General features: G+C 40.1%; 2 protein-coding genes across 6 annotated transcripts in view; one reads left to right on the top strand and one right to left on the bottom strand.

Annotated features, from left to right (window-relative positions):
* Positions 1-1,337: 1,337 nt before the first annotated feature.
* PPID (peptidylprolyl isomerase D) lies at positions 1,338-13,301 on the top strand. The gene is made up of 10 exons (XM_003418493.4): positions 1,338-1,529; positions 2,934-3,074; positions 4,488-4,594; positions 6,421-6,609; positions 7,655-7,777; positions 7,886-7,992; positions 9,727-9,868; positions 12,013-12,099; positions 12,187-12,229; positions 13,031-13,301. The coding sequence occupies exons 1-10, from the start codon at positions 1,445-1,447 to the stop codon at positions 13,117-13,119; spliced, it is 1,113 nt and encodes a 370-aa protein (XP_003418541.1). The 5' UTR covers positions 1,338-1,444; the 3' UTR covers positions 13,120-13,301.
* The window catches only part of ETFDH (electron transfer flavoprotein dehydrogenase), a 38,247-nt gene continuing 28,490 nt past the window's right edge, over positions 8,374-18,130 (bottom strand). For 4 of the 5 annotated variants that reach the window (XM_064267645.1, XM_010598145.3, XM_003418494.4 and 1 more), the window contains 3 exons: positions 16,660-16,842; positions 16,154-16,375; positions 8,374-14,377 (listed from right to left, as the gene is read on the bottom strand). In XM_064267645.1, coding sequence (XP_064123715.1) covers positions 14,214-14,377; positions 16,154-16,375; positions 16,660-16,842 — 569 coding nt within the window. In that variant the 3' untranslated portion in view covers positions 8,374-14,213. The remainder of the gene's footprint in view (positions 14,378-16,153; positions 16,376-16,659; positions 16,843-18,130) is intronic. The other variant, XM_064267646.1, reaches the window with a different exon arrangement.

Genomic DNA, 18,130 nt, shown 5'->3' with positions numbered 1-18,130 from the left:
CTTACTTTGGACACATCATCAGGAAAGACCAGTTGCTAGAGGAGAACATCATATTTGGTAAAGTGAAGAGTCAGCCAAAATGAAGAAAATCCTCCATGAGAGTGACACTGTGGTTGCAACAATGGGTTCAGACACACCAATGATTGTGAGGATGGCAGAGGACCAGGCAAGGTGTCCTTCCGTTATATACAAGGTCGCCATGAGTCAAAGGTGACTGCACTGCAGCTAACGACAACGACTTCAAGGTGAGAGAAGGAAGCTGGTTGCTCTTTAACCAGCATTCTTCTAACTCGTGTCTCCTAAGATTGGGCAGCAAGCAGGTTATGGGCCTTCCTCTCTCTCCACGGTGGTGGTTCTGATAGGTCTAAACCATCACTGTACGAAAACTGCGGTGCGTGCTGCTACCAACTATTCAATACAACGCTCCCGGCTTCTGAGGCACTCTGTGCGTGCTGTATTCAAATAGCAAGCGTTTTTACTTGCTGATAAGAAAAAATAATGGAAATTTGGGCATCTAAGGATAATTTGGGTTAAGATGAATCCAAATTGCTAGGTTTCAATAGGGCTGGAGGTCAATTCATCTACACATGAAACACACCACTTTCCTCCAAAGTTAGGCTTTATCAGTAAGTTTTCATATGAATAGGTAAAATGTTTTACACAAATTCCCGTAAGGGAAAAGTGGACTATAATAATGAAGTTTTATCAAGAATCAAAACCGTGCTTTATTCTGGACTCTCAGCTTCAGCTTCAGCTGTCCGATGTCTTTCATCTAACCTGTGCCACTTCGACTGTGAAGTGAAGACCAAAGATCAACAATACGGCAATAATAACGGCTACTATTAATTTTTTTTTTTTATTGACAAGCCAACGCCAGTTGTGTCAGGCATGGTGGTAAGCGACTGACATCTTTAATCCTCCAAACAACGTTCCGAGGTAAGCATTTTTACTCCCATTTTCCACACGAGCAGATTGCGCTTCGGATAAGTCACATGCCAGTTAGTGGCAGGGCTGAGGCTGGAATGGGGAGGTGTTTCCAGAGCTCTTCTACACTACGGTGGTGGAAAAGGCCATGGAACACGAGAGAAAAGGATAAAAAAGGTTAGGGCTGTAATCCCAATGAAGAAGAAAAGTGGGCGCATTAGAGGAGGGCGAGGGGAGAACGCTAGGCGGTACGTGGGGAGGACCCCCCGGGCTGGGGACGCGGCGACCCCCAGCCGGCGACCCCCAGCCGGCGACCCCCAGCCGGCGACCCCCAGCCGGCGACCCCCAGCCGGCGACAGCGCGGGCGGGCGCCGGAAGTCGGGGGGCGGCTTCCGGGCCTCGCGGCGGAAGTGCTGCTCGGCGTCGCCACCAGCTCTCCGTGGAGAGGCGGTCTGCGGCCGGAGTTGTCGGCTGCCACGAGGTGTCTCCGGCCTGCTTCCAAACGCGTGTGGGAACCACGATGTCGCACCCGTCCCCCCAAACCAAGCCCTCCAGCCCCAGCAACCCCCGAGTCTTCTTTGATGTGGACATCGGAGGGGAGCGAGGTGAGCGCAGCCCCGGGGCCGCGGCAGGGCCCGGAGGAGGCGGGGTTCCCGGGGTTCAGGGGAACCCGGGGGCTGAGGCGCGGCTCGGGCCGGGGGCTGCTCGGCGGCGCGGAGGGTATGGCTACCCGGACCGGGCCTCTGGACCGAGCTCGGGGATCCGGGGCAGATTCGATTCCGCGTCCTCGTACCAGTGCCGTCGGTCGTGGGGGAAGCTTCTGGGAATTTCTGCCTCGGAGGTCGTGGCGGTCTCCAGTCTCGCGTCGTTTGGTTGCACCTCCCCGCCGCCTTGCGCCCTTGAATTGGCATCGTTTCTGCAGTGGGTCAGCTCAGAGAGCTCCTGGAATAGGCAGACGCGCAGTGCTGGACTCCAGGCATGCTGTGCCTTTTCCTACACGAGATAAATCAGCGCTTAGGCCGTGTTACTTATAAATTAAAGCAGCTCGTTTACTAATTGCTTTATCCTTATTAAAAAAAAAAAAACCCAAACCCAGTGCCGTCGATTCGATTTCGATTCACAGCGACCCTATAGGACAGATCAGAACTGCCCCATAGAGTTTCCAAGGAGCGCCTGGCGGATTTGAACTGCTGACTCTTTGGTTAGCAGTGGTAGCACTTAACCGCTACGCCACCAGGGTTTCCGTATTCTTATTACCGGTTCTTAATTTACAGGTCCAGTCGGATAGGGGAGTATTGTGGCATTGGAGGAATGAGCTCAGTGTAGCAATGTAGTTGCCTAGGTTACATGGATACGTTCCTAAGCGCTTGTGAGTTAGAGCGTGTGCTGCTTTGTAACTGAAGTGCTCTTTTTTGGGAACATGCTAGAATTACTGGCCAGGCAGTATGTTTGAGTGCAGGTACACACGGACATGTCACAATTCCGGGCCTCTGGGTGACTGTGGGTGTGTGACACACACCCTCACACGTAGAGTGAGTTTGTTTTGGAATTAGTGCTACGAGTTGTCTAGAAGGAGAACTTTTTCAGTTTTTTCCTCAGGCGGCTTCCACAGATACAAGGACTGCAGCAATACATAAAACTCGGCCAACCTGACCACTTAAAGGGTGTTTACTCCTGTTGGTTACTTGGTGATTGGAAATTCTGAGTACATTCAAAGATATTACTCAGAATATTAAACCATTTGTACTTCATGGTGAACCTTATATAATGCTAATCTGCTGGCTATTGCTTATGATCCTTTCTGTGCTGTAGAAGAATAATTGTTTCAAATTAATCTAGATATGTGATACTTTAGATTAATTTTAAGGATTAGAAAAATGACCAAAAAAAGCACTTGATAATTCTTGAGTAATCTCAGTAGCCATTAATTGTACCAACTGTTCTTGTATCATTTATTCATTTGGTTACTCGTTTTGCTTACTGACAAGATTCATTCTCTTTCCTTTTAGTTGGTCGAATTGTCCTAGAATTGTTTGCAGATATTGTACCTAAAACTGCAGAAAATTTTCGTGCACTGTGTACGGGAGAAAAAGGCATTGGACCCACAACTGGGAAACCTCTCCATTTCAAAGGATGCCCTTTCCATCGAAGTATGTGTACATTTCCTGAATCTGATTATTCTTCAAGTACATAATCAAATCCTGTTTGATAGGTGTTAGCAAAGAAAACACTAAGCAGGAGTGAAGGTTAAAAGTACATTAGTTTCCAGGAGGATGCTTTGACGTCTGAGGAAATATAGCTCGGTGCCATAAAGCTTGGGCCATGAGAGGTAGAATTAATGAATAAAAGCTTCCTTTTCATGTATTGTGTGAAGGCACTAAGGTTTATGCATAAAGAAATGGACTAGCCTAGCTTCACCAATCTTTTTTTATATAAACTTGAGTAAGACAAAATTAGCATTTATTTTTAAATGTCAGCTGAAATTGTTAATTTGATTTACTTTCAGTTTAATAAAATACCAAAATATCCTAACAAAGTATATAGGAAAAAGAGTTAACATAGCAGGCCTGAGACGGTTATCCTTAGAACTTGTTGGCTTGCAAGGTTGGCTCTCGGCTGGTGTCTGGGAACTTGGCACTGGAACCATTTCCTAAATGATAAAAGGTAGTTTACTGTGCCTAGACTGTGTAAACAATGTGAGTTATGCTAAACATCTGCTTTTATTCTGGGAGTCTGGAATCCTGGTACGTGCTAGGCAGAGAGTACGTGGGGGGTCATTTCCCAATAAAAACCCTGGGCACTGAGTCTAACGGGCTTCCCTGGGCAGAAACATTGCACATATGCTGCCGCATTTCCATTGCTGGCAGAAGAGTGCTCTCTGAGACCCTTCACAAAGGAAGGGAGAGAGCATAAGAAAGCCTGCATGTGGATTCCTCCAGATTCTACCTCTGTCTTTTGGCCCTTACCCAGCTGTGTATCTTACCAAGCCACTGTGTTACACAAGTGCTGGGTCTCGTGAGTCCTAGGGACTCTCCGAACATGGGAGTAGTCTTGGGAACCCTTGACACAAAGTGAAAATATTGCTGAAATATTTCCGTTAGGGTATAACAAATCTACTGGGAATGATTTTTCTTTGTTCAGCAGACATTATTGGGTCAGTAAGATGTGCTCACCCCGGCACATAGTTACAAGGATGAGAAACAGTCACTGTGTTACATTCACTATTTGCTGAGAGACAGCTCCTTCTAAACTATGTTACAGAGTGGAGATACTATGGGAAACAATTAGGAGCAGCAGCTTTGGAGTCTCAGTGACAATTTTATAGGTGAGGTGCCATTTGAACTGAACCTTTGAGGGTTAGTGGGAGATTCAGGCTTAAAAGATCAGACTCAAATTATGAAAAGCCTTAAGAGTGTAAGTTCTTGTGGGGATGGTTGGGGGAAAGAAGCAGGAGAGAGATGATTAAAGTCATTTTAGAAAGTCGCCTTTATTACATATTCATTATTAACATGGCTGAAGTCATACATTTCTTAGTCTCTAATAACCCTTTTCTTTTTTTGTAGTTATTAAGAAATTCATGATTCAGGGTGGAGACTTCTCAAATCACAATGGAACAGGTGGAGAAAGTATTTATGGTGAAAAATTTGAAGATGAAAATTTCCATTATAAGGTAAAGTAGATGAAAATGTATGTTTGTTGCTATGTCTGGGATACTTGTTGGATTAAGAAACCAATAAATGTCTCATGTGTGGTCACGTTCTTTTGTAGAAGATGTGTGCATATTTGTAAATATGCATCTTTAATATGGGAAATGTTCATCCAGTAATGATTTTATTTGGTATAAATACTATAGTTATTTCACTGTGACCCAGTTCTTCTGTGCTTCAGTTAAGCCAGTTTTTAAGTACAGCCACCATATGGCAAAATTGTTTCCAGGAAAAAAATGTTCTCATTATGGTAAGGATGGTAACTTGTGGGTCTTCATCCTTGAATTCAAAGAGAAGCAAACCATCGCTAATATCCAGGGTGAAAGGGGATTTGCACATAGTGGATATGGTTAATGTCCAAGCTCCTAAAGAACATTAGTGGTGCCTGTGCCTCATCTTCACTGTCCCAAGATGTAATTAGGGTATACTGCATAATTCACGTTACAAGAATGGACAAGTAAGTATAAAAGCAAAGTGGTATCTTTGGAATTGAGGAATATGAGCAAGATAATTAGGGTAATTTGAGAAGAAAATATCAGTCTTTCAGACAGTATTTATTGACAGCAACTATAATGCTCAGTACTGTCACTGGCACCAAAGAGTTTATTAAAAAAACGAAAGGCCTTGATAAGGAATTTCTAATCTTACTGGGGAGATAAGATTAAAACACACGGGAGAGCTGGGGAATAATATAGTATGTAATAAATGCTAAATTGGTTGACACTTTCTGTATATGCCATAGGAGAAAACTGTTATTAGTATTGTCGAAATAATTAGGGAAGACACTGAGAAAGAACGGTTACTTAAGTTGGGCAAACGGGGCCTTGCAAGGTGTCTGAGATTTGGTTAGGCAGAGTATAGTTCAAGTTTGGTGTGCCTAATTGGAAGACTGAAGTAGGAATGTGGATGAGAAGACAAAGGCAACGGGAAACTGAGGAGATAGTTAATACTCTAGTTAATGTTCTGGGAAAAACACCAAACAAAGGAAGGTACCAGGATGATGAAAACTAAGATCATGTGGTGATCAGGCAGATGAAAGGGGGTCTGTAGAAAGGGCATGTGGTTCGTCTATAGACTTGGTGACCTTGAAAGCTGAATTAGGTTTAGATTGGAGGGACGGACTTAACATGAGCATTACAATGCATGGACCCGCAAGGAATACATTTTCAAAGGCCTAAGAGATAAAGTGGAAAGATGAAAAAATTGGCTTTCACAGAACCTTTGAACACATTGATGCCAAGGCGGATTTCGAAGGGGTGATTCACTGGGGATTTGAAGCTGTATCATTTGGATTCTTTTTGAAATTAGGAAAATACTTAACTGAAATGTCCTTTGTGAACTCAGTATCCCATCGCTGTTTCCAGTGTACTAATACATAAAGGATCATAATGGAGGCCCATAAGTGTGGAAGACTCTTCAGGTCTTGTCAGAAAAAAATAATCATAAAGAGGGCAAAATATACTATTAGATTTTCTTAATCCAGCATGTTCATCTTAAAGATGAAGTATAAGCATCGTCTTCATATATAAATTTAGAAATAACACCTCCTTGTATTGTTCATGTTACTTTATTTGGTTTCATAAGCTTTTCTTGAAATTAAAAAAATAAAGTACCCCATGTTTTGTGAATTGAAGTTTGCAGTTTGTACAAAGTAAAATGACCCTACATTGTTGGGTCTAAATGGTATTACAGTCTACCCTAAGTTGCGTGTTTGAGTGGTCGGTAGGAGATGAGTTCAGACTACTACTGCTGACCTTGGCCTTCTTTTCAATGATTTTTATTCTTGCAGCATGATCAGGAGGGTTTATTGAGCATGGCAAACGCAGGACGCAATACAAATGGTTCTCAGTTCTTTATCACAACAGTTCCAACTCCTCATTTGGATGGGAAACATGTGGTGTTTGGCCAAGTAATTAAAGGAATGGGTGTGGCAAGGATACTGGAAAATGTAGAAGTGAAAGGTGAAAACCCTGCCAAAGTAAGTAAAAAGTTAAAGTGAAATACACTTCAAATATCTTAGCTGTTATGGGAAATGTAAGTAAAAGGATTAGGTTATTACTAGCTGGAAAAAAATGCTGACTTTTTTGAAACTCTTTTTCTACAACGGGAAAGATTAGTGTAGTTTTTAAAGAGTATTTTAATTCTTATTTCAGCTTTAATCTCGATGATCTTTGGTCGATGGCTGAAGTCTTCCTGTATCAGTAAAACTTGGAGTTGGTGTGTAGAGTAGAAAGAACAGGAACCTAGAATCATGTACTGACTCTGCTGTTAACTAGTGGTTTAGCCTTGATTTTTGTTGTCTGACTTCTCTTGGCCTGTTTCCTCATCCTGTATAAATTACTGAAGAGCTTAGACTAGATTACCTCTAAAGATCCTTGGGTTCTAAATGTCTGAACGAAAATGGCCGTGATACCACTCCACTTAATTGACAAGGTTGTGAGTGGGAGTTGGAAATTCAGTTACCTGTAGGAGGTAGGCTGTCCTTCAGTACATGAAGGGGCCAGTATTAAACTGAAAGCATGTGCCTCGCCTGAAGAAAATTACATATAAAATGTTAAACAATTTTGAATTCTCTGTCTTCTGAGCTTTTGAATAGCAGTAAAATACTTTTGTAAGTAGTCACATTTTTTCAGTAGAAATGTTTATAAAGGGCATTATAGTAATAGGAGTCTCTGGGTAATGCAAATGGTTAAGTGCTTGACTACCAGCTAAAAGGTTGGCAGTCTAAACCCACCCAGAGGCACCTTGGAAGACAGTCCTGGTGATCCGCTTCCAAAAGGTCACAGCCTTGAAAATTCTGTGGAGCACAGTGTCTTGCACCCACTGGGTTGCCGTGAGTCGGTATCAACTAACAGCAACTAACAACACTGTAATTCAATAGCTCGGTGACTCTCCTTACATAAATCTAGTTTTAGAAGAGTCTTGGACATGACTTCCAGCTGTATAGCTTTATAAATGCAGATGATTTTTTATCTTTCATTAACATGGTAATGTACTTCTACAACTTAGGATTATTTTTACAGTTGTGCGTTATTGCAGAATGCGGAGAATTAAAAGAAGGGGAAGATTGGGGGATATTCCCAAAAGATGGCTCTGGCGACAGTCACCCAGATTTCCCTGAGGATGCGGATATCGATTTAAAAGATGTGAGTACTTTCAGATTAGTCAGACTTTAATCAAAGCACTAAAATAAAACCTAGCATAAAACCAGATTACCTACAAAATCCAACACTTATACCCTTTCTTTTATACAGGTAGATAAAATTGTATTTATAACAGAAGACTTAAAAAACATTGGGAATACTTTTTTTAAATCCCAGAACTGGGAGATGGCCATAAAGAAATATGCAAAAGTTTTAAGGTAATAAAATATTTTTAATAAATCACTTTTAGGAACTTGTAAATTAAATTACAAACCAATTCAGAGTTGTTCATTGTATTTTTGGAAAATTAACTGCAGAGTAACCAGGTTTGTTGAAATAATTGCATTTCTTTTGTTGCCCCCAACTTATTTTGAAAAATTTCAAATTTAGAAAAGTTAAAAGACGTGAACACCCACATACTTTGTACCTGCATTCACCAATACCTAACTTTTGCTGTACATTTTTTTGTAGAACCATTTCAAAAGGAAGTTGCGGGTACCATAACACTTTATTCCTAAATATTCAGCATGTATTTAAGAAATAGGGACATTCTGATATCCTTCATACCATTGTAAGACCTCTAAAATAACACTGGTAGATTATCTCATGTAATCCATATTCAGATTTCCCCGGTTTTTTTTTTTTTCTTTTTAAAACCAGAATCGTGCATTGTGTCACTTGTAATGTCTTTTTAGTCTTTTCTAATTGTTGACAGCCCCTCTCCCTAGGAGTTTTTTAGTCATTCTTGATATTAACATGTTGGTGGAGCCCAGGTCAGTTGTTTTGTAAAATACCATCTGTGTATTTTTTGTTTTCTCAAGATCAGATTGAAGTTAAATGTTTTGTCAGAAGGAATTAGGTAGGTGATGTTGTAAATTCCCCATGACATCGTATCTGAAAGGCGCATAGCAGCTTGGCTTACTTGGAGCTTGAACACTTTGTAAAGGTGGTGTCGTCCAGATGTCTGTTAATAGCCCGTGAGGTGATACTGTGAGACTGTGTAAATATCCATTCTACTGCAGCCTTTCACCCAATTTAGTGTCATTGGCAATCCTTGCCTGAATCATTTATTTTGATGGTTGCAGAACTGAGATTTTCTAACTTTATCATTGAATCTGTGGTTATTAGCTGGCACTCTTCTGTTTGAAAGATCCCGTTCCCCCTTTGGAGCTCAGTACTGCTCTTCAACACATGGGGTTGCTATGAGTCGGAATTGACTCAACGGCAACAGGCTTGGCTCGATAAGCTGGTGGATGTTTTCTAGTTTAATATGTTAAATACTGTTATTATTTTTTATGATGCTCAAATATGTCCAGTGAAACCCCCCCCCCCAGTCCATCTCCTGTATTCTAACATGTTCCCATTAATGTATTTGCTTGTTTTCTGACACAAGATGTTCCAAGCTTACCTTACACTTATCCTTCTTTCCAGTTCAGGTGTTAGCAGTTTCTCCAAGGAGCCCTGATTCTTTTCAGTGGGGGATGGACTTTAGAAACCAAATTCTGGGGGCTGAGTGTGCTCATTGTTTATGGGCTCTTTGAGTGGAAAGAGCTAGGAACTATGTTAGTTACACTAACATAATTCAAAATCAGCACTACCGAGTCCTTCACCTTTCCCCATTCCATTCTCTTCTTTCATGGTGAGAACCCTAGTTCTAAACATAATTATGCTGGAATACTTTCCAGCATAATGAGACTGAATTTTAAAAACAAATTTTTTATTAGTACATAATTATTTTTAGATTTGAGGATTGCTTTTAAATTGGCCTGTGAAGAAAAAGAAAAAATAAAAACTTCCTAAACGTGTGTATTTACTAAAAAGATTATGATCATTAATACTAGCATTTAATGAGCTTTTGTATCAGAAATTACATAATACCCTTTAACATAGTTGAAGAACCAGAGTCTTATTTACAGAACATTGCATACTACTTCTATTAATGATTTTTTCAGATACGTGGAAAGTTCAAAGGCTGTGATTGAGAAAGCAGATAGATCCAAGCTACAACCTGTAGCTTTAAGCTGCGTACTGAATATCGGTGCTTGTAAACTGAAGATGTCAGATTGGCAGGGAGCAATTGACAGCTGTTTGGAGGTAAGTATTTGATGTTGAACTTTTTGAAGGGGTTAAATCACGACGATTTGAACAAAAGCAATTTTTATAATCATTAATACATCTTATTGCATAGGACCTAATGAGACAAGATAAAATGATTTAAGTCATCTTGTCTCTAAATAATTTGGACCTTTAGTTCCTCTCGGTACGTTCATTTTGCTTACATCATGTCACTTTATACCTATGAAGGTTCTTCCTTTCTTCCTCAAAGCAGACGTATCAACTTATTTAATCACTTAGTATGTTAATTGAGCACCTATTATATGCTAGGAAACCCTGGCGGTGTAGTGGTTAAGTGCTGTACTTGCTAAGTAAAAGGTAGGCAGTTCGAATCCACCAGGTGCTCCTTGGAAATTCTATGAGGCAGTCTACTCTGTCCTGTGGGGTCGCTATAACTTGGAATCGACTAGATGGCAATGGGGGATTCTGTGTTAGGCACTGAAAGACAAAGCCAGGAGTGATTAAGAGCATGGGTTGTGGACTCAGACATGGTTTTTAAATTAGACTTCTGCCACTTACTTTGTGATCTTGGGTAGGTTCCTAATTTTACAGTCTTGATTTATCTGTAAAATAAAAACAATACCTACCTCATGGGGTGGTTGTAAGAATTGCATAACATGTAAGGTATTTCACATAGAACTTGGCACATTTGAAGCACTTAATAATAAATACTAGTTATTAAAAAACAGACCCATGTCCTCAAGGAGCTTAGCAGAGAAGGGAGTCAGTTTCAATTTAGGGTCATTAGGATTTGTATGGGAGAATGGGTCCTACTGGAAAACACAGAAGTCACCTGTCTATGGAGGACATACAGGAATACTAACTGATAATGCTGGAAAGGTGGAGGCACCTTCCTCAGACAGCAGTATGTATGACCTCTTCCCTCTCGTATATTTTATTTGAAAAAATTTCCAAACTAAGACCATTCTTAGTGCTTTCATGTAATTTGCACGTTAAGCTATGTACACAGTTGAGCTAACATGAAGCAAGTAGAAATAAAATGGGATCCTAATTTGGTAGGGTGGATAGAATAAGAGAGAATGTTTGTTAGTAGGGAGCACATATGGAGGAGAAATTTATCACTGGGGATCTCTCTCGATCTGTGTGAGAGGGATAATACCCTCTTCAGTAAAAACCCAGTTTTGGCCTCTGAAAGATGTTATGTAAACAAAATATACTATTTAAAGAATGTTTCAGGGAGAAAACTGTCAAGTTAGTCATACTCCTAAAAAAAACCCCTAGATTTCAAATAAAAATGTATAAAATTCAAAATGCTTTTATCTTAGAAATACATTGTCAGTTAGGGCCCAGTCAGGAGATACAGAATTCACACCGTAATTTGAACAGGGAAGTTTAATATAAGACAATATAGCAGAGGATTGGAATAATGAAGGACTGGCTAGGAGGGGGAAACCCTGGTGGCGTACTGGTTAAGTGCTATGGCTGCTAACCAAAGGGTCAGCAGTTCGAATCTGCCAGGCACTCCTTGGAAACTGTGGGGCAGTTCTGCTCTGTCCTATAGGGTCGCTATGAGTCGGAATTGACTTGACGGCACTGGGTTTGATATTTTTTTTGGTTTGGCTAGGAGTTTTTTTAGGAGGGTAGAGAATGCTAAAGAATACAGGAGTAGCAGATTGTGTGTGTGTGTGTAACATGTAAGTGAAATATAGCCCCTATTGATAGGACTCAGAGCTCTCCTAAGGCAGAGAGTCCCTGCTCCCCCGGGGCTGAGATCCTGACCTCATTGGAGAGGGTATGGCAGTGACTCTGGATGGCAGACAAGTTCTTTTACGTGCCCCACCTGTGGGACTTGTTGGGAAGCTGCTGTCTGCAGTGCTGGGGAAAGTTGCCACAGGGAGCTCCTCTAAGCTGTTGGGGAAGAGCCTGCTGAAAGGAGCACGCCGCAACCCTGAAGGGAAACACTTTCTCTGCCATTTCTGTTCAGTAGCCTCTACTGACAAAACTTGAACATGATGCCAACTGGCAAAGGAGAGAGATTTGCAGGATCCTGGTCCATTATCACAGAGCCCTGAAGGGTGGATTTGGAGCCAGCAGGCAATAAACTGAGAACTAGCACATCTGTTTAATACTTACAAATAAATATCAATTTTAATCTTTTATAGGCTCTTGAAATAGATCCATTAAATACCAAAGCACTATACCGCAGAGCTCAAGGATGGCAAGGATTAAAAGAATACGATAACGCATTGGTAAAATTTTCTTCTAAATGTTTAATTTAAAAAAATTGCCCTTTATAAATTATGCACCTGATTTTTCTTAAATTTTTCCACTTAAAGGCTGATCTTAAGAAAGCTCAGGAGGTAGCGCCAGAAGATAAAGGTAAGTTGGCAGTTTTTGTAGTTAAGGTTCTTTTTGTCCTTTAAGAATTTATCCTCACCAGTCATCGTAGCCTTTGCCACTGAGATGATGTTAAGCAGATATTACAGAGATCATACAGCATTGAACAAGACAGTTTCTGCCCTGAAAGAACTTACGTTCTAATCTCTCTCCAGAGCATACTAGTTTTTCATGTATCTGAGTACTTTGTGTTCTACCATATTATTTGAGACGTGGCTCTTATTTCTGTAATGCTGGTTGAAAACTCAGCACTGAAAGAGACAGTACTCATGGTGGATTTTTGGAATGATTCTTTTAAGTAAATCTGGCTGTAATGAGGAATCTGCAGACTTTAACCTTTAATTCAAACCTAGTGTTCTATCTAATGAATATATGTTTAAGAAAAAGGTTTGGACAGCTATGACAAAAATAGTCATGTTTTTCAATTAATCCAACTATGACTAGTGACACTAAATCTAGATGTTAAAATATCGTCAGTCTTTCAGGGCTAAAGTAAAACGAGAGAGACACTTCCTGCCTTCTGTAGTGGAGAGGGCCAGGGCGAAGCTCTGTAGGACCGAGTCCTCTTGTCTGATAGTGGAGTCATACAGTTCATACTTAGGAGTTTGTGTTTGTGAAGAGGATGGTCCTTTCTTTAGAGTTTTCTGTTAATTGGGCTCCATTACTTTACGGGAGAGAAAGATGGGAGTTATCAAAAGGCAGTTAACTATAATATTAAAACATTTGTTGATCACCCTCATTTATTTTTTTAATATTCTGATAAATAACTTGTATATTTTGCAGCTATCCAGGCAGAATTGCTGAAAGTCAAACAGAAGATAAAGGCACAGAAAGATAAAGAGAAGGCAGCTTATGCAAAAATGTTTGCTTAATAAGGAATTCAGTTTTGCTTAAAGTATTGGGCATTAACTGTATAAAGGCACTAAGAAGAACTAAGGGTGTTTGTCTGTCATACACCATCCCTAACGTGTTTCCTTTTACGATTCAGTTTCCCAGTGTTTACAGTGTAGGAGTTCTGGTGGCCTCTGTCTTAATAAAACAATGTTACATAATACACTGTGAAGTTGATTTCCACAAATAATGGTGTCCATCCTGTTATTAAATTGTTTTGGCAAACACTTTATGTAAAATACTGAATAATGACTATTTTAGGCTTTTATGGACTTGTCTCAACTACAGGCAGTCCCTGGATGATGAGTGAGCTCTGTTCCTAAATCTGATTTTAAGTTGAATTTGTACATAAGACAGAACAGTTAGGTATGATTTGTATCTAACATCAGTCAAATGTTTGTTTTAGTATCTAGTATATCTTTCTATGTATAAAAAACATTAAATACTTCCAGATACACTAAAACATCTTTAATAATACAGTGATGGTAACGTTTTGATGCACATTGCAAAATAGTGCTCACCTGTTATTAATGAACCATTGTACGTACCTCAAATTTTTAATGTAATAGGCGTTAAGGGGGTTGGTTCCTCTGTTCCTAACCCAGGCACTGCCTGTACTCAGTTCTGCAGATGTAGCTTTAACGTCCATAGGAAATACGTAAATTGATGGGCATGGCTACGTTCCAGTACAGCTTTAGTCATAAGAAAAAGTTGTGGGCTAGATGCTGATGCTACTTCTAGAATGTATTTATTCATTTTTATACTTGAAGACTTGAATTTAGCAAGTCAAAATGTACATTTAGATCTATAGTGCATTTTACTGTTGGGACTAAATCTCTGAAGAAATGAAGTAGATGCTACATTGTTTATAAAGTTTTAAGAAAATTTTTTACGGGGCAACTTTTGATGTAGTATGGGGTTTTTATTTCACAGAGTTATTTTGTGAACATTCTGGTCAATAATACGCTGTAAGATATGTTGACACCTGTTAGCCTTTAACATTTTAAAGTTAGCTTGCCATACATTTTAAAGAAACTGGCTATCAAAGGTACTTGCAAATGAAATGAGTTGTAGTTCACATTCCATTGTAAGCAGGTCCTCCACCACCTTCGGGTACCACCCAGTTAATATTCTGACTTGGATCTTTAATATCACATGTTTTACAATGCACACAGTTCTGAGCATTGATCTGTAACCGATATCCATCACCCTGTTCCAAAGGAACAAATTCATAAACTCCTGTAAAGTAAAAATACATAGTATTGAAATACCTAACTTTAAAATTCAAAAGCAGAAATTTCGGTCCCAGAAATGGTAGTGACAGAAACCTTAAAAGTTGTTTCCTGAATGTTTACTAAGAGAATATTACTAGGATCTTAGTGTAACTAACTAGTGCTGTTAGTATAATATATGCCATGCATAAAACCAGGAATTACAGCACTATTTGGTTAAGTCTTACAAGAGAACTCAGTGTGTGTGTGTGTGTATATATACACACACAGCTGAAAAGACAATCATATCCAGTCCTTACCCTTACAAGGAGCTTACAAGCCATTATGATGACATAAATGATTAAAAAAATAACAAGTGGTAACTTTGGTGAAGGGTAAGACAGCACACAATACTGGGGAAGCCAGCACAACTTGTACAAGGCAAGGTCATGGAAGCTCCATTAATAAACCCAAGATCCCTGAGGGGACCACATTGCTGGACTGAGGGCTGTGGAGATCATGGTCTCGGGGAACAGCTAGCTCAATTGGCATAAATTAAGAAAGAAAATGTTGTACATTCTGTGGTGAGTAGCATCTGGGGTCTTAAAAGCCTGTAACTGGCCATCTAGGATACACTTGTCTCACCGCTTTGGGAGTAAGGAAGAATGAAGAAAACTGAAGATGCAAGGGAAAGATTAGTCCGGAGGACTAATGCACATCTACCATGGCCTCCACCAGATTGAGTCCAGTACACCTAGATGGTACCCTGCTACCACCACGGACTGCTCTGTCAGAGATCACAATAGTGGGTCCTGGACAGAGCTGGAGAAGAATGTAGAAAAAAATTCTAACTCAAGAAGACCAGACTTTCTGGCCTGACAGAGACTGAAGAAATCCTGAGATTATGGCCCCAGGATGCCCTTTCAGCTCAGTAAAGTCACTCCACCCTTCAGCTAAAGATTAGATCCATTAAACAAAATGAGACTAAAAGGGGCATGCCAGCCCTGGGGCAAGGGCTAGAAAGCAGGAGGCGACAGGAAAGCTGGTAATAGGGCACCTAAGGTTGAGAAGGAAGAGTGTTGACATGGGGGGTTGTTAACCAATGTCATAAAACATAATGCACATTACCTCTTTAATGAGAAACTAGTTTGTAAATCTTCATCTAAAGTACAATAATAAAAATCACATGAACATGCAAAGAGAGGTATTTCTCAGTGTCCCCATAATCCTTTAATTGTACTTTAGATGGAGGTTTTACAGAATGAGCTTTTCATTAAACGATTAGTACATAACATTATTTTGAGACACTGGTCATCAACCCCATGATGTGTCAACACTCTTGCCTCTCTACCTTGGGTTTCCTATTACCAGCTTTTCTGTCCCCTCCTGCCTTTTAGTCCTTGCCCCCGGGGCTGGTGTGCCCCTTTTAGTCTCATTTTGTTTTATGGGCCTGTCTAATCTTTGGCTGAAGAGTGAACCTCAGGAGTGACTTCATTACTGAACTAAGTGTGTCTGGGGGCCCATAATCCTTACCTTAGTCAAAGAAGGATTAGTCAGGGAAAGACTTTTGGAGAAATGTCATATGATTTAGGCCTCACAAAAATCCTCCATTATTTTAATGTGGCTAGTTTAGAGTAAAAATCATAAGGAGTTCCCTAAAGCAAGCTGGGTGTTGGGGCCATTGAAAACTTCCAAACAATGGTAATGGTTACAGAAATCATTTCTTAACAGAATCATATTTGTAAGATGTGTAATTAAAGCAAGTGTTAATATTTAGGGATGGATGGAAATCTCATTTACTGACCTGCAGGGCAGAATCGCTGCTCGGGTCCATCATAGATGGGTAGATTTCTATTTACAGGTACACTGTCATCCTTCAGGGTGAGATGTGCTGGCTGGTCATGCTCATGGTTAGTACCACTCAGCGCCACCGAGGATAAGAGGTCAAAACTGATCTGTCCATCAGGTTTTGGATACTCAATAGGTGTACAGTCCTTGGCTGGCTTCAGCTGACTAGAGTCAGAACCTTCAACAGTTGGAAGAAGGTGTTTAATAAAAATATAACACTAGTTTTAAAGTACTTTTGTGAACATAAAAACTAGAAAATAGTACTAATACTAAATACTATGGCTTTAGTCCTCTTATAATTACATTTTCTTAGACACTAAAATTACTAAGAAAATTTTGTTAAAACGATTTTCACTGACAAATTTAAAACATTAAAAGGTCACTTTTTCCATTAATCAGTGGATCCCACTCATAAACTTTTAACAACTGTAAAATACACACTCTCAAATATATTTAAATTACCTTTATGTTTTAGAGTCCATGGCTCCATTCCTCTAAATATCCAGTAAAATATCCCAGTGTAGATCATCCCTCCATATATACCCAGGATCCCATGGCAGGATGGTCTGATATTTCTAACAGCATAGAGCTCTTTCCACACCCACGATTTCTTCAAATTGTCCTCATACTCAGTTACATGGAGTCCTTTTATTAAAAACATGAACTATTAAGTGTGGAACTGTTTTAAGAAGCATAAAATACTCTGCAGTTAAGGTATTTTGCTACTGAAATATTGGAAGAGGGAATCTTCAGTGTACTTTTTAAAACAAAGGTGCTCATACAAGATCACATTCAAGAATCCTTCATGTATAAATGTTGGCATCTTCCAAAAAGAACCATTTGATATACTAATGTTTACTGCTATTTGTTGACAGACGTTTGATTTTTAATACTGGTAGCATGGAGAATTAGCTTCAAAATTCAGTGAAACTGGCAAGAAAGCTTCAGTAAAAAGTTCACGGTACCAATTTTTTTAATAAGAGGAAATGTTTTATAATTTATCAGTGAAACTACTTCATACCTAAAACTCTGTGTCAGTGAGACAGATTGGTTCTTAATGCCTTTAGTGTCTCCATTCTACGTTCTTCCCAGTCACTGTCTCTCGTACCGGCTGCACTCCCCTGTCCTTACAGTTTTAATCTTCAATCCTTCTTTGACGACACCCTAGCTCCGGTGCTATCTATGTGTGGTCCTATGGATACAGTGAGTGTCCAATAAGCAAAGATACTTTGCAGGAAAAGGGGAAGAGTTTCACCACCCGCCTGTTAGACTTGTCCATTCTGTCCTCCCTGAAGTACCCTCTTGCCTTTTCTATGTTCTATCATATCTCCTCCCACTCCCACATGCTAGGTCCATTCCTACAAAGATACCTGAAGGTGTGAACAGGCTGCATACTTCTAACTAGAGGAACATTGTTATCTGGAATTCTAAGGGATAAGATTTACCTATCAAGTATCTATTCCACTATGTGCCAGGTGTTCAGCATTCACAGTGAACTGAGTCCTTGCTCTATTGAGTTTTGAATCAAGTGGCAGGAAAACAGATAAACTTGATAATTATACAGTGCCAAAAGGTAAAAAATGCTATAGAAAAAACCAGTGCCAGGAGATTGGGAGTGCTCTGTATTGTAATTTAAATGGTGTGGTGGAGGCAAAGCCACTGTGAGAGAGTGATGGCAAAGGTGAAGGGAACAAGGAAGTCAACCATGAACAAAGACCAGGAGAGGCAGCACGCTTGGCATGTTGCAGGGAGAGTAAAGAAGCTAGTGTAGACGGAGGGACAGAGTAACGAGATGAAGCCAGCACGTGGGGGATCTGTGGCTTTTACTCTGAGGAAAACTGGGAACCACTGGTAGGTCTTCTAAATAAGACTGTTTTGATTAAGGGTTTGAGTAGGTACTGAGGTATAAGAGCTGGCTGTCCCTCTCTACCAC

This window comes from Loxodonta africana, chromosome 13, assembly GCF_030014295.1.
Source record: "Loxodonta africana isolate mLoxAfr1 chromosome 13, mLoxAfr1.hap2, whole genome shotgun sequence".
NCBI lineage: Eukaryota > Metazoa > Chordata > Mammalia > Proboscidea > Elephantidae > Loxodonta > Loxodonta africana.
Note: the sequence above shows the minus strand (reverse complement) of the source record. Positions and strands in the feature narration are given on the sequence as shown.